This window comes from Papilio machaon, chromosome 12 (genome assembly GCF_912999745.1).
Source record: "Papilio machaon chromosome 12, ilPapMach1.1, whole genome shotgun sequence".
Classification (NCBI taxonomy): Eukaryota; Metazoa; Arthropoda; class Insecta; order Lepidoptera; family Papilionidae; genus Papilio; species Papilio machaon.
The window spans coordinates 2,153,353-2,166,625 of record NC_059997.1 but is presented as its reverse complement, the minus strand read 5'-3'; the positions used below and the strand labels follow the sequence as shown (position 1 = coordinate 2,166,625).

General features: G+C 34.3%; 1 protein-coding gene across 5 annotated transcripts in view; it reads right to left on the bottom strand.

The window, feature by feature from the left end:
- LOC106713714 (tyrosine-protein phosphatase Lar) overlaps positions 1 to 13,273 on the bottom strand; it is a 294,107-nt gene that overhangs the window by 33,334 nt on the left and 247,500 nt on the right. For all 5 annotated transcript variants that reach the window (XM_045680203.1, XM_045680206.1, XM_045680204.1 and 2 more), the window contains exon 6: positions 2,672 to 2,866. In XM_045680203.1, coding sequence (XP_045536159.1) covers positions 2,672 to 2,866 — 195 coding nt within the window. The remainder of the gene's footprint in view (positions 1 to 2,671; positions 2,867 to 13,273) is intronic.

Below are 13,273 nucleotides of genomic sequence, written 5' to 3'. Positions count from 1 at the left end.
TAGTGGTCGTAGTATAGAATGGTTTAAAGTGTAAATAAACTGCAAATGCATGTTGAGTTAAAAATAAACACGGTTTATGTCAAATAAATACGGGAAGCGGTGCGTAGGGACATTGTCAGTTATATATAATTGTAAAGTGAACCGTGGCTGTGGTACAAACAATTTCAATTGTTTTATAGATCCGTTTATTTATAGCGAGAAAATACAACGCCGCAGCTAAATGCTGATTGAGATCTCCAAATTAACAGATACGTCAGTAATCAGGTTAAATACAGTTAAGGTTCCAAAAAAAAAAACATAACGCAAGAGAATTTAGTATATTTTACGAAACTAGAAAAACTTTAATTTGTTATTGTGTTTTATTTTTGCAAATATATATTTATCATGCTATAAATTTATTTAAATTTTTAATTTCAAAAACGCTTTCCAATATGGTGTTTAATACATTATAGATTTTCTAACTTGAATAGATATAAAGATATACATTGAAGTTACGTTAATTAACTTTAAGTTCATCTTGAGTTAAAAGGTTTCAAAAACAGATGCCTAGGAATTACGAAGACTCAGCTATGAGTAAAGCAATGGAGTTCTGACAACGCCCTAGTAATCGTTGAAGCACACCGTAGACCATAGAGCTACAAAACATTGGACGCGGCCAAGGTGAAATAATCCACTCGAATAAATTAAAATTAATGAGATTAAAAGAGCCGGCGGCAAGTCGCCGCGGACCCGCTCTAACTGAATTTTAAATTACTTTCCCACCTCTTGTGAAGTGCATAATGCCATTAAAATTGAAATTATAAACTTTATGGCTTTGTTGATTAGAACGTGTTTTAAATTAACATTTATTAAGTCATTACAACAAACTACAACCGAATTCTTCCTGCATACTATAACAAAAAATAACCTCACAAAGATAACCTCTTCATTATGTCTTGAGAAATTCATTTTTTTATTTTACAACACCAATCATAGTAGCATTAAATAGACTACCACCATTCGTACAATATAGTATCGTATTTACTTAAAATTTTATGAATATCAGTTTAAGTACGGTTTCTGCGAACAAAATCTCTCTATTAAGCATATCGTCATCCCTGTCAGTTATCTTTGACAAACAGAAATAATAATAGGTATGTTTTAAACGGAAATTTTGGTCTCAGAAGCCCACAGTAACTTTTCTAAATCCCAAATAATATCATGAATATTGCTATTGTAAATTAAATATTCAACGTCGCCAACAGCGCGATCGCTAGTTCGTTTACCTCAAAATTGATATAATTAACATTTCCCCCTTCCTTACCCCCCTCGCAACTACCAGCTTATCATATTGTGAGCTCGAAACTTGGCGAACTTTCATTAAGAAGTGCAAATTAAATTTGCCTCCGAAGCGATTTTTAAGCGCGTCGTCTCTCCTAATTAAAAACCAATTAATTGGTAAAGTTCCGACATTTGGAGCAGTGACGAAACACTTTCAGTTCTTTGGACGGGAGAGAAGTTAGAATGATATCGGAAATGTGACTCGCGATACGAATACTTCTAAATTTAGTGAGTGAGCTTTGAGTTTAAAATTCAATCATTCATTCATTTATTTTATTCTTCTGTGAAGATTGATAACGTTTATAAATGCAAATATAAAAAATTAGGCACAGTAACTTAAATAAAGTAAATAAATTTCTTAAATAGTAAATTTCTGGGTGAGTTACCATTATGTCTTAATTAAATCAACTGAGAACCGAACGCATTACTATACAAGTAAGGTAACAATCGTTAAAGTTTAAGACGGCCGAGGTTATCTAGTTCCGGCCAGGAATCCGGACAAAGCCCCAACCCACGGGAGACGGTCCGGACTCCGTACCTTATATTGTGCGGATAATGCTTCCCGTGCTTCCGGGAAGTGGCGGCTGAATCTAATAACAATTTATACGAACATCGAATAATATAACGTATAAATAATGGATACAACTTTACACGCATGTGTGCGTCTCTTGTGGTATGGTACAAGTACGCTCGATAAGCGATTTACAAATACTAAAAACGAATGGTACCTGTCATTATATATTTTTTGTTCTATGAAACTTTTTATTTGTTAAATAAAAAAAACTTTTATTTTTGCTACTTTAAATCATTATTTTAGATAGTTTGAAATGACAATGTAATAAAAATTAAATCACAAACTTAATTTTCATGTCAAACTCAAATCATGAATTTCGCGCTCCGCTTCAGCATATCGCTTATCCTACGAAAAACAAAACCGCTGAATAGATCCCAATGACTTCGCATTCGGATCAAATAAAGTTCGTTCGGAGATCGGCTCAGAATCACGGGACACTTTATTAACTTTGTGTGTTTCGGTCGCGTCGCGTTGGTGGCGAACGTGTCCTCCGATCGGTACGCCGTGTGCGTGATCCTGGCGGCCGACATAATTGTGTTTATATTGTCTATTTACTACAACGCAACATATTATTGAAAACTATTTTAATACATGTTTACAATAATAAAGTTAATTTAGAGATAGGTATATAAGGTAACGTAAGAAACAAATTTTGATTTTAGGTTATCGTTAAATTATTGTATTTTCATACAAAGACTATTCCAAAAGTATGTGGTTGTCTTTATTCTTTGATATGACGTATACATTGTAAAACTAGGCTACGCAACAAACACTTACCGTGCATTTTATCGTTGAGCAGAGCGTATCTAGGGTTGGATGCGACATCCAAGGGCAATGAGTTCCACAGCCACCTGACCTTAGGCGGCGGGGTGCCACTCGCTTGGCACGGCAGAGTCGCGGTGTGACCCACTTCCACCACCATAGTCGACGGCGGCTGAGCGATGGTCGGGAAACCGGGCGGTACTTTGTCAGCTATAAGAAAAAAAACAAACAACATTTTTAAATAACAAGTATAATAGCACCCGAAACTAACGTGCATTTATCTGTAATTGAATGTGAAAGAGGCAAGATGAAGTGTGCTAGAACTGTAAGTTTTAAGGTGTTTATTGTTATATTTCATGCAAAATATGCATGTTATTTTAAATATATCATAAACAAAAATTGGCGAAAATATGAATAACTTCCTTTCCGCCAAATATACTGGGAGTCAGAAGTAGGGGAGGTTTGAGCGTCGACCCTTTTGGATGTAAAATCCCTGGGGGATCGATAACAGTATCTCTTTGACATTAAATCCCAATTACAAATATCATTCAAGTGTAAGAATTGAAATTTATTCATATATTCTTTGAAAGACACGCTGAAAATGGACATTGAAGATAAAATTGGATACCAGGTTATTGATTTTCTGGTTTACTTCGCATATATATTAACAAATCGCTTTTATTTTTATATATCATACTATTAAAATAACTATTAGTTAAAGTTTCCAAATAAATCTGGATTTAGCAAATTTGTTGGTTAGTTATGTTAGTTTGATAAAGACGAGAAATGGGGTGAACTCATAACTTTCCCGAAAAAAGTTCCGTCCAGCAATATGTTCAAACGTCTTAAATTGTCCTTATGTCTGACCATTTCATTGGGATTATTATCATCACGTCAAGTGTAACACGTTTCAAACATTTTTATGATAACACGATAAGTTCCTGTCCCTTAAATTTTTGTGAGCAAAAAATTCCGAAATAGTTTTATGACGTTATCATATATTTTTGACGATTCGAAGGTCAATGAAGGTGAATGAGAGCGTCGGTGGCTCAGGGGTTAAGCACTTGACTTGCAATCTGCAGGTCCTGGGTTCGAATCCCGCCATGTACCAATGTGTTTTTCGATTTTCGATTTACATATGTACATTTATCCGACGTTCTTACGGTGAAGGAAAACATCGTGATGCAACCTGCACATATCTGAGAAGAAATTCAATGATATGTGTGAAGTCAACCAACCCGCACTTGGTCAGCGTGGTTGACTATGGCCTAGTCACCCCTAAAATTGGGGTAGGCTCCGAGCCCCTCGGTGGGGACGTATAGTGAGCTGATGATGATGATGAAGGTCAATGAAAGGTATCTTTGCGTCATACGCATTTTTTACTACGTATTTTAGATACATTTAGATACATGTAACATTATTAGGATTTATTGTAATACTTTATTATTCATAAATCTTACCACATTCTTCTACCAACATGTGGTGACAATGTAAATAAAGAACAAATCAGAGTATCATTGGCAGTGAAAAGTTTCTGTTCAAATTAGCAATAAAAGAAAAAGGGACAATGAATTTTCGTACTGGAATAAAACAAGGTTTTTATAGATCACCGTGGCGCAGTAAATTGAACAAAGAAACGTTTTAAAGCGGCGTGCACAAAGGCCGATGATTTTTTTCATGCAGATTTCTTGGAGCTATCCTTTTAAAAGGGTCGACAAAGGTTGGGCAAACAATCTAAATAAGGTCTCTTGTTACTTCATAAATTTTAAGGGCTTTATGCGATTTTCAAGAGAACAATTTTAAATACTGAATCATTTTAGAAAATATAAAAGTACAAGACGTTTATAATTGTAAATCTTCTTTCTCGGTAAGGACAAATATTTGATTTCGGTAAAAAAAGAAAAGGATAAACAGACTCAGTGTATGTATGAATAAGATAAATTATACTAAATTAAAATGTACAATTTTTTAATAACAAAAAAGAGAAGCATATCGATCGTTACGTAGCGAGGATAGAGACCGTACCGAGATTTACTCATTCAAAGTAATAACTTTACGGACGATTCGTAATCGCGTTGTAAACTCAGTTAATTCCGAATCTCGGGTCTATTTGAAGAGCCGTTGAAGTTCCTTATTCGCAGAATTAGCGCGAGCGCGTCCCGCGAGCGACGTACCGAATTACACGGCCAAACTTTACGGAGCAATCCGCCAACCGAACCTTGGATTAGCGGGGCCCAAAACGAAATTCGAAATATTCAAGAAATAATGTCAGTCTTGTTGGTTAATCAAATCTCGTTCATTCGCAAGTTCGGGCCTGGGGATGGAGAGATTTCATTTTAGGAATTAAAATTTTACTATTACAATTTTACCCGGTATTTTATAATTTCATGAATCACGCCATATTTCCTTGCGCTTAAAGTTAAGCCGACTTAGTCTAAAGCTTTATCAAGACGTTAACACAAAGTTCTGGTAGTTTCAACGATGTTATAATTATTGTCAGCGTGTTCTAACTTTACTAAACAAATTTTAAAATGTTGCACATATTCAAACTTTGCATAAAATACAATCACAAGAAATGTTGCAACTTACTCATAGATTATTCTTTATGAATATTAGCATGAAAATATTAGTTCAAATTGAATGAGACCATGCAAGTATTGCCGTGACTTTTTTATATTATAAGGTGGCAAATGATAAGTGGCCACCTGAAATAGCGAAACTTCTTCACTGTCGTTCACGTCTTTTCATCATAATTGTTCTCGTGAAAAGAAAACAATGTGTTTCGATAGTTTAAACTTTTGTTTATATCATCTATCTATCTATCTATCTATCTGTCTATCTATCTATCTATCTATCTATCTATCTATATATATAAAAGAAAGTCGTGTTAGTTACACTATTTATAACTCAAGAACGGCTGAATCGATTTGTCTGAAAATTGGTGGGCAGGTAGCTTAGAACCAGGAAACGGACATAGGATAATTTTTACCCCGTTTTCTATTTTTTACTGCGCGCGGACGGAGTCGCCGGTAAAAGCTAGTAAAATATAAAATACGAAATTATACAATTTTCTTAATAAATTTAAAGCGAAATACTTAAAAGTGTTGTATTGATTTCATGTAATGTATACTTTAATTGGGTTGAAAGCGGCCCGTAGGTGGGGTGCCGGGAAACCGAACAGGTTTCTTTGAACTGGCTCCCTAATGATCCCTTACAGAGGTGGCTCGTACTCGCTTATATGATTATCGTTATACAAAACTCGTAAAGTTTTGAAGGGCTGCTGCTACCGGTAGCCAGAAATTAATCAAGGTTAAAATCTGATATACTTTTATACGGGCAATGCGTGGGTTATATACTTCCGCACGCGATATTACTTGCTCGAATTTTATATGTACCATTTCAATATGCGGTTTAAAAATTATTTGATTTAAACAACACTATTTACTAAGAACAACTCTTATTTTACTAAGATTTTTAATCGATACATTGATAACTTAACATTTTGAAGCTGTTAATAAGACAATAACCCATAATTCCAACAACATGTAACTAAATTTAATTACGACAAGTATAACAAACCATTGATTGTAAGATTTACAAAAACAAAATGATAATATAAGGACGAAAAAATACATACAAATATTAGTTATTTAAAAGAAAACATCGTCAATAGAGGAACTATAAATTGAAATTACCTAAATGATGTCAAACAGTCATTAATTAAGAGCGTTAATTAACCAAAAAATAAACTGGGTCGACCACCCACGTACTATAGCACTGGTTATTTCTCACAATTATTACCTACGCTATATAATCCAAGTAGCTGTCGATCGCGACTCCGTTCGCACGGATTAAAAAAGAAAAAAAAATGTCTATGTGTTCTTTCAGACTATGTTCTACATCTATACCAAATTTCAGCGAGATCCATGCAGTCGTTCTGGAGATACCTTCTAACAAACATCCATCCATTTATAATATTAGTAATATTAAAATGAAGGAATTAAAATAGCATTTATGCAAACGGTATAGCTTAAAGATTTAAGTGTTTGTGACCTCTATAAGAAAGACAGTACATAGATTGTTAAATTCCTATAACTGACTCTGATTCGAGGTCAGCGTTTCCAAAACTATACTGCGTTATAGTTTGTCACTCATTTAAAATCCTATCATGTTATTTAATATTAAGAGACTTATACATGGACCAGGAAATTACTCCAGTTGTTAAGACCATCTTTGATTACACATGAAATATAGGATAAAGGATTGCGTTCCGAGCGGCAATGAATAATGGACCTCTTTAACATTAAGACGGGTCCAATAATCCTTTACTGAGAATCGCCGTTTCGACGGACACGGGGATCCCGTAAGTTGTGACATAGTAGAGAGTGCTTTTTAATGTATTCGGATTAGACCGGATTATATGAATTACTTTAGTAGCCATAGTTGTCACAAAAATAGCTTATTTTTGACGGCTGTCAGCTGTCAGCTGTGTGTGTTGTGTTTGGAATATCTGCAAGTTAATATTTTAAGTTCCAAAAACGTCAACGTTCTTCTGATATTTAGTGACTTAAAATAGATTCACGACGATTAAATTTCATAATAAGAGGTGATGTAACAACATAATATAAAAACGTCGCTAAGAGTTCTAGGGTACACATAACAGAAGTGATGTAACAACATAATTTTAAAAAAAGATTTCTAAGGTACAAAAGGCTAACTCCAAAAAATCGAGAAATCGGATTAAATATTTGTTAACTTCGTAACATCTTACCAAAGCGAACAATTCTTTTATTTGCCGTCTTCTTAGATAAAAAAAATTATATTGTTAATTTCAAATAAAAGATAATATTATAGGGATCTCGTCTAGTAAAAAAACTAGTTCTAAATGTATTTTGCAGATCAGAACTGACCGTAGCTTTCTCTTTTAAAATCAATTGTCAAAGTAGATGAAATCGGGTTATCTGTGTGCCAAGATCCCTTCTGATAAAGACGTCGACGACGACGACGAAGGAAATCGCATTCGAATATACTCTTGATACTATCCGACTTCGCATAATTGCGTTTCACTTCATTCCTCCAAAAACAATCGCGTTAACGTTTTCTTCTTTAACAATATCACGTAACATCTAAAGAGTTTATAAAAAATAATAATAAGAACATTGAATTACTTAAATTCAAACGCAAAATATTGATTTTAAGAATCCCAACAGATGCGAATAATATTTGATTACTAGCTGTTCCCGTGCGGCTTCATCCGTATGATTTTCCATTCATTTTTGTTACACACAAATTTTTATTTTAATGTTTACATTTCTTAAAACTTTCAATTGCAAATGTCAAAATTCAAATGTTCTAATGACAACAAAGGACTTCGCCATCTTTGCTGTTATAAATTTCATCAATTTTTTTACCCCCTAAGTTTAATGGTGTGAAAACATAGCCTAAAGCATGTTGTAAGTATAGAGCTTTTTCTTACAAAAATAATTATTCAACAACACCGTGATTGTTACGATCCTGCGTTATAAAGAAATGTGTGTTTACGTTTTAATATATAAGTATTGATTTAAAAAAGCCTCAAAAACATTTCCATACACGCTTGACTCTACTTAGAAGTAAAACATGGAATAAAATTCACAAATTTCACATTCATAAAACGAGACGTACAAACGTATCTCCGCTAACGGTATAAAAATTAAAAAACACACAGGAGCGGATGAAGGAAAATACATAAAGTTTATTGCCTCTTTTTAGGCCCAGAAAATAAGCAACGAAATGAGATGAAAATGTTTAATGTTTAAAAGTAAACCGCAATATATCTCGCGTTGTTTTACACACCGCTGCGTGCGCCCTTTTGAGGCGTTTAATAACACTTTTTAGCTTTGTGTTAAAATTAGCTTGTTTATTAAATAAAATAATATCTTTATACTGATGTTACTTGCAACTCATAAAGGATAATAACTTGTTAATCGTAACTCGCGATTATTGAGACTGATGTCATTGAATAATGTGGAGAAACGTTTAAAAAAATTAATAATTTAAAGTAAGATCTTGTTAAAATTAAACAGAGTTTCCTTTTTAGCATTGAAAATTCAATTTAACGAGAACAAATGAAACATTTATAAAGCTAGCGAACAGTAATTAAGAATTCAAACAGTGGAAAAAACAAAGAGCAAAGCGTCGAAAGACTGGACCCGCTTAGAGCGGAGCTACTCAGAGAAAGAAATCAGAATAAAGTGTTTAATGGTATTAAATATAAATTGCTTACAAACATTACCCGTTATTGTGTCTTGAGTTGGACACGAATTCTGCTTTAAAAGATTTTTTTTTTAAATCCTGTATCTGAAACCGACCGAGAGAGCCTAAGAACGAAAGACCCTTGAACGAGTACATACTAGTATATCTCAGAAGCATAATCTCTAATACCTTAAACATTTTTTCATGTCTCGCTTCTTTAAATTTCAATAGGTTTTCGTAGATGTGTTCGATCAGTGGAGACCAACAGTTTCCGACAATAAGCGTGACGACAATCCGTTACCTCGCCGTGTTGTATTGCGTCTGATTTAAATGCGGAAGACGACTCCCACTTAGCCAGATGTACCGGGTGTAGTATTACCCGGCCCATCCGAATCGGTATAATGCTTCACAGCGACGTAAATTGACGCACAGTTAACGAGCCTACCTTTATAAAGACAACTCATAAGATCAGCTCCGATAACGAGTGAGAAAACAAGACTAATTGAATTTTTATATCGAGTTATCGGAAACGTACCGAATAATCAAATTCCTGAATAATCAAATTCGTAGAAACCTATCGTCTTTCCATTGTTATTGATGACATATAATGCCAACTGATATTAAAATTTAAAGCTAAAAAAGAGGATCCTATAGGTACTACGATTATTTTTCTTGCTCGTTGCTTAAGTAATTGCTACTAAGAATAAATCGATAAAACCAACGAAAAGAATAAACGACTGCCCGTAGCTAGTGTTGCTACCTAATAGCCGGGCAGACCAGCCAGTTTGGCCGGACATTTGGGTAGAAAGGCCGGACACGACCGTCAGTCGACTCTCGACGCCGGCGCTCGGCCACTCTCGTTTGCGAAATGTAAAAAGCCTGACAAAAGCCGGACAATCCGGACACCGTTTATTTTGGCCGGACACGCAATCAAAAAGCCTACCTATGTCCGGCTTTATCCGGACGCCTGGCAACGCTACCCGAGGCCCTGTGACAATGCTGGGTAAAATACGAAACTAATAAGAACACTCTCGTCAAAATCGGTTTAACGGCTTAGGCTACAGAATGTCACAATGGGATTGACATATATACATACAGACCCACACATATAAACATACTTATATATACGCTGAAAAACGTTACCTTCTTGTCAGTAAGGTAAAATTATTTTTAGTCAGGTCCACAGTAATCAGATAAGTTGTTATTGATTTATATCGTTTAGAGCATCAACAACAAGTTTACTGGCGAACCTAGCGCGAGGAAATCCACAAATCACGTTTTTAATTTCACTCGCCAGTCGTAGCGGCGCCGTGGCGTTTGTTAAATTTTACGAGTCCATTTTGTTGTGTGCGCCGCGGCGTTGCTAAATCGAATTCGTTATTGGATGTTTTTCAGTTAACTTTTAAAGGAATCGGTAGACAAATTGTTTGTACGTGGCAAAATACAAACATGCTAGAACTCGATTATCTTAATTTAGTTCTTTAATTTGATTCACTATGAATACAAGTATTTTAATTATAACTTGTGATTATTTCTTTTCAGGCATCATTCAGTTTGCATTCACGATGTGCTAAGCGTTACGTAATAAAAATTGGTAACATTGTAAAGAAATTATAAAAAGTACTTTAGCTTGGAAATACCTAAAAACTTTGAAAGCTTTTAGGTTAAACAAAGAAAATTAATGTTTACCGCAAGTTACTTATACAACTGGTCTTAGACTTAACACATGTTGGTAATGGCCGCGGTAAAACCTCACCAGTAGCTATCTCCACAGTTTGATAGCACGAGAGTGCTCCCACAAGGTATAACACGGCATGGATTTACGCAAACGTTAGAATTCTCACATTGAAAAATTTTAATCAAAATAAAGGTTAACGTCGTAAATCAAATGTCTGAATTTAAAAACCTATATATGACATTTTTATTTCAATGACTGATCGTAAGAACGAATGTGAATAAGGAAAAATCTTGACCCAATAGCAATCATCTACTTTTTGAAAATGCAATGATTTAGCAAACTGTTTGATCTAAAAAAAACAAGGATATAATTTTTTTTTGATTAATCTGGATCATCAAAAAATCGAAGCTGATTTTAAAAATAATACCCTTTTTATTTTATACAAGTAATGAAGAAATTATTTTATTTTATACATGTAATCAACAAAAAAAAAACCAGTAATCGAATTTCTGATTTGTTCTAAATTCAACATTAACAAGAAGAGAAAAGTTACGATTCCCGTTGAAATCACAGAAGATTTGAGAAATGAAATTTCCGGGCTTGCCTTACTTTTCCTAAGAAAAGCCGAGTCGAGTACGATGGGTAACTCAATTGAACGTAACGACATCAATACTCCGCTCACTGCTCTCTTTTAGCTCCCACAAATAAAATAATCTGTACTTCCTTAACTTTTTAAATAAAATGTATTCTTGATAGTATATAATTCACCAAACGAATATTTACGTTAAGATATCCACAATATTGTAATGTATCAAGTGAGTAAGGAATTTAAAATCCGAAATTATACAAAGTTTTCTTTTGGTACTAAATACACGAAAATTATAAGTTCATAGGACACGAAAGTAACATATTTTGAGACGATCCTTTCCTGAAAAGAACTTTACCAAAGAATCTTTTCATGAAATTAAAGAAAAAAAGTATATAAATCAAAGTACACAAGCAATTGCTGTAGTAACAAAATCCATATAAATTTTTTACATATTTTAATGTTACCCTCAAATTGTAACAAGATATCGTTATATGAGATCCGGGAGTCAAGTGAGGGCGTAGTCAACATTTTCGGAGGGTGTTTTATTCGAGACATTTCTCATTTGTTGCTTGAAGACGTAGATTTGTGTTACATATGGGTGTTATTTGTTCCCTTGTTATAATAACATATTATATTTCACATTTCCATAATACAAAGAATATAAAAAATAGACCATTAGTATCAAATTACATAAGGACCTTATGTAACAGTGGATTTAAACTTTCAAAACATTGTGTTACCTCAAAGAAAATTAAAATGACAAGAGACAGCAATATGCTTTAGTAGAGGACCCTCAAATAAAGCCAAGCATAAAACAATTATTAGAGTTTTACGTTACTGTTGGAGAAGGAAGAAAAATAAAAAAATACATTTTTTTTGGAAATTGTCTTATATTTTTTGTTATATGTGTACCATAAAATTATTTTAACAGTTAAAGAGCCCGCAACAACAATATCTGTTGCACTGAAGGACCGGCTCAACTGGTGTAATACCACGACTACACAGAAGACAGGCGAGAAGTAGGAGAAATTCCGCGTTTTATCTGTTGAGTGCCCGAAGCCTAATATCTCTTTCCTATCCTTTCCTAAGAAGGATCCGGACTTGGCGGGAGAAGTGTGACGTGTAAGAAGAGGAAATTCTTTCTTTCTGTCCGAATTCTTTTTTCTTCTCTATTTCAGGTACAGTGCACATTGAAAACTTATCGGACATGTCTACGGGCGCTGGTCCCTTCACTTTTTTAGCGAAATCAGGTGGCCGTTTACTCTTTTTCCAACTAATACTCATATTTTAAATAGTAACCCTTCCATGGGCTCCTTCTAAAAGTACAATTAAATCAAAGGCAAGTTCAGTACAACGAATATTTATACGAGTGTTGTCTTTCACTGTACCAAACTTGTGCTTATGTATTCAAGCTCACTTTACACATATGAAATGCATAATTAACTTACATCAAGTTAAAGCGCTGGGTTGGGAGACAGTTAATCGCGGAACAAGACGTCGTACACATTATGAGAATTGTGAAGGATCAGTGGCGTTTCGTTGACGAGACGCTCTTAAGCCAAGACTTAACAATGTTATTATCTTGTTGGTTATAAAAGACTTTAACGATGTTTGTTTCCTAAATTTAAAATGTGGTTTTATATAAAACTGTTATTTTGATGCAAGAAATAATTAAAACAACTAATAATTGACCAAAAAAAACAAATGTTGCAAATCACTAGCACCGTCCCGGCTTCACACAGGTGGATACTTTTTTAAACGTTTTAAAATAAAATTAACTATAGCTTATCTAACTCTAGTATGATGTAGCACTAAAAGTGAAACAATTTTTGAAAACGGTCCATTCATGACAATCATTAAAATATTAGTGTAATTGACACTCCGACGACGAATGACCTCGTTCTACAGATGAGATGGAATACTGCGCTATGGACATTCCAAATCTCAACAATAACGTTGGCACGTGAAGAGCAATTCGAGGCTCTCGTCAACTTAGTGTAAGACGTCGCAGTAACACGTGCTCCGCGAGTCAAGTGAGTGTACACCGAGAAATGGTTGCGGGTGTTTTATGAGGATTTTCTCATTTTACAGCTATATAAAAGTTGTTTTATACTTT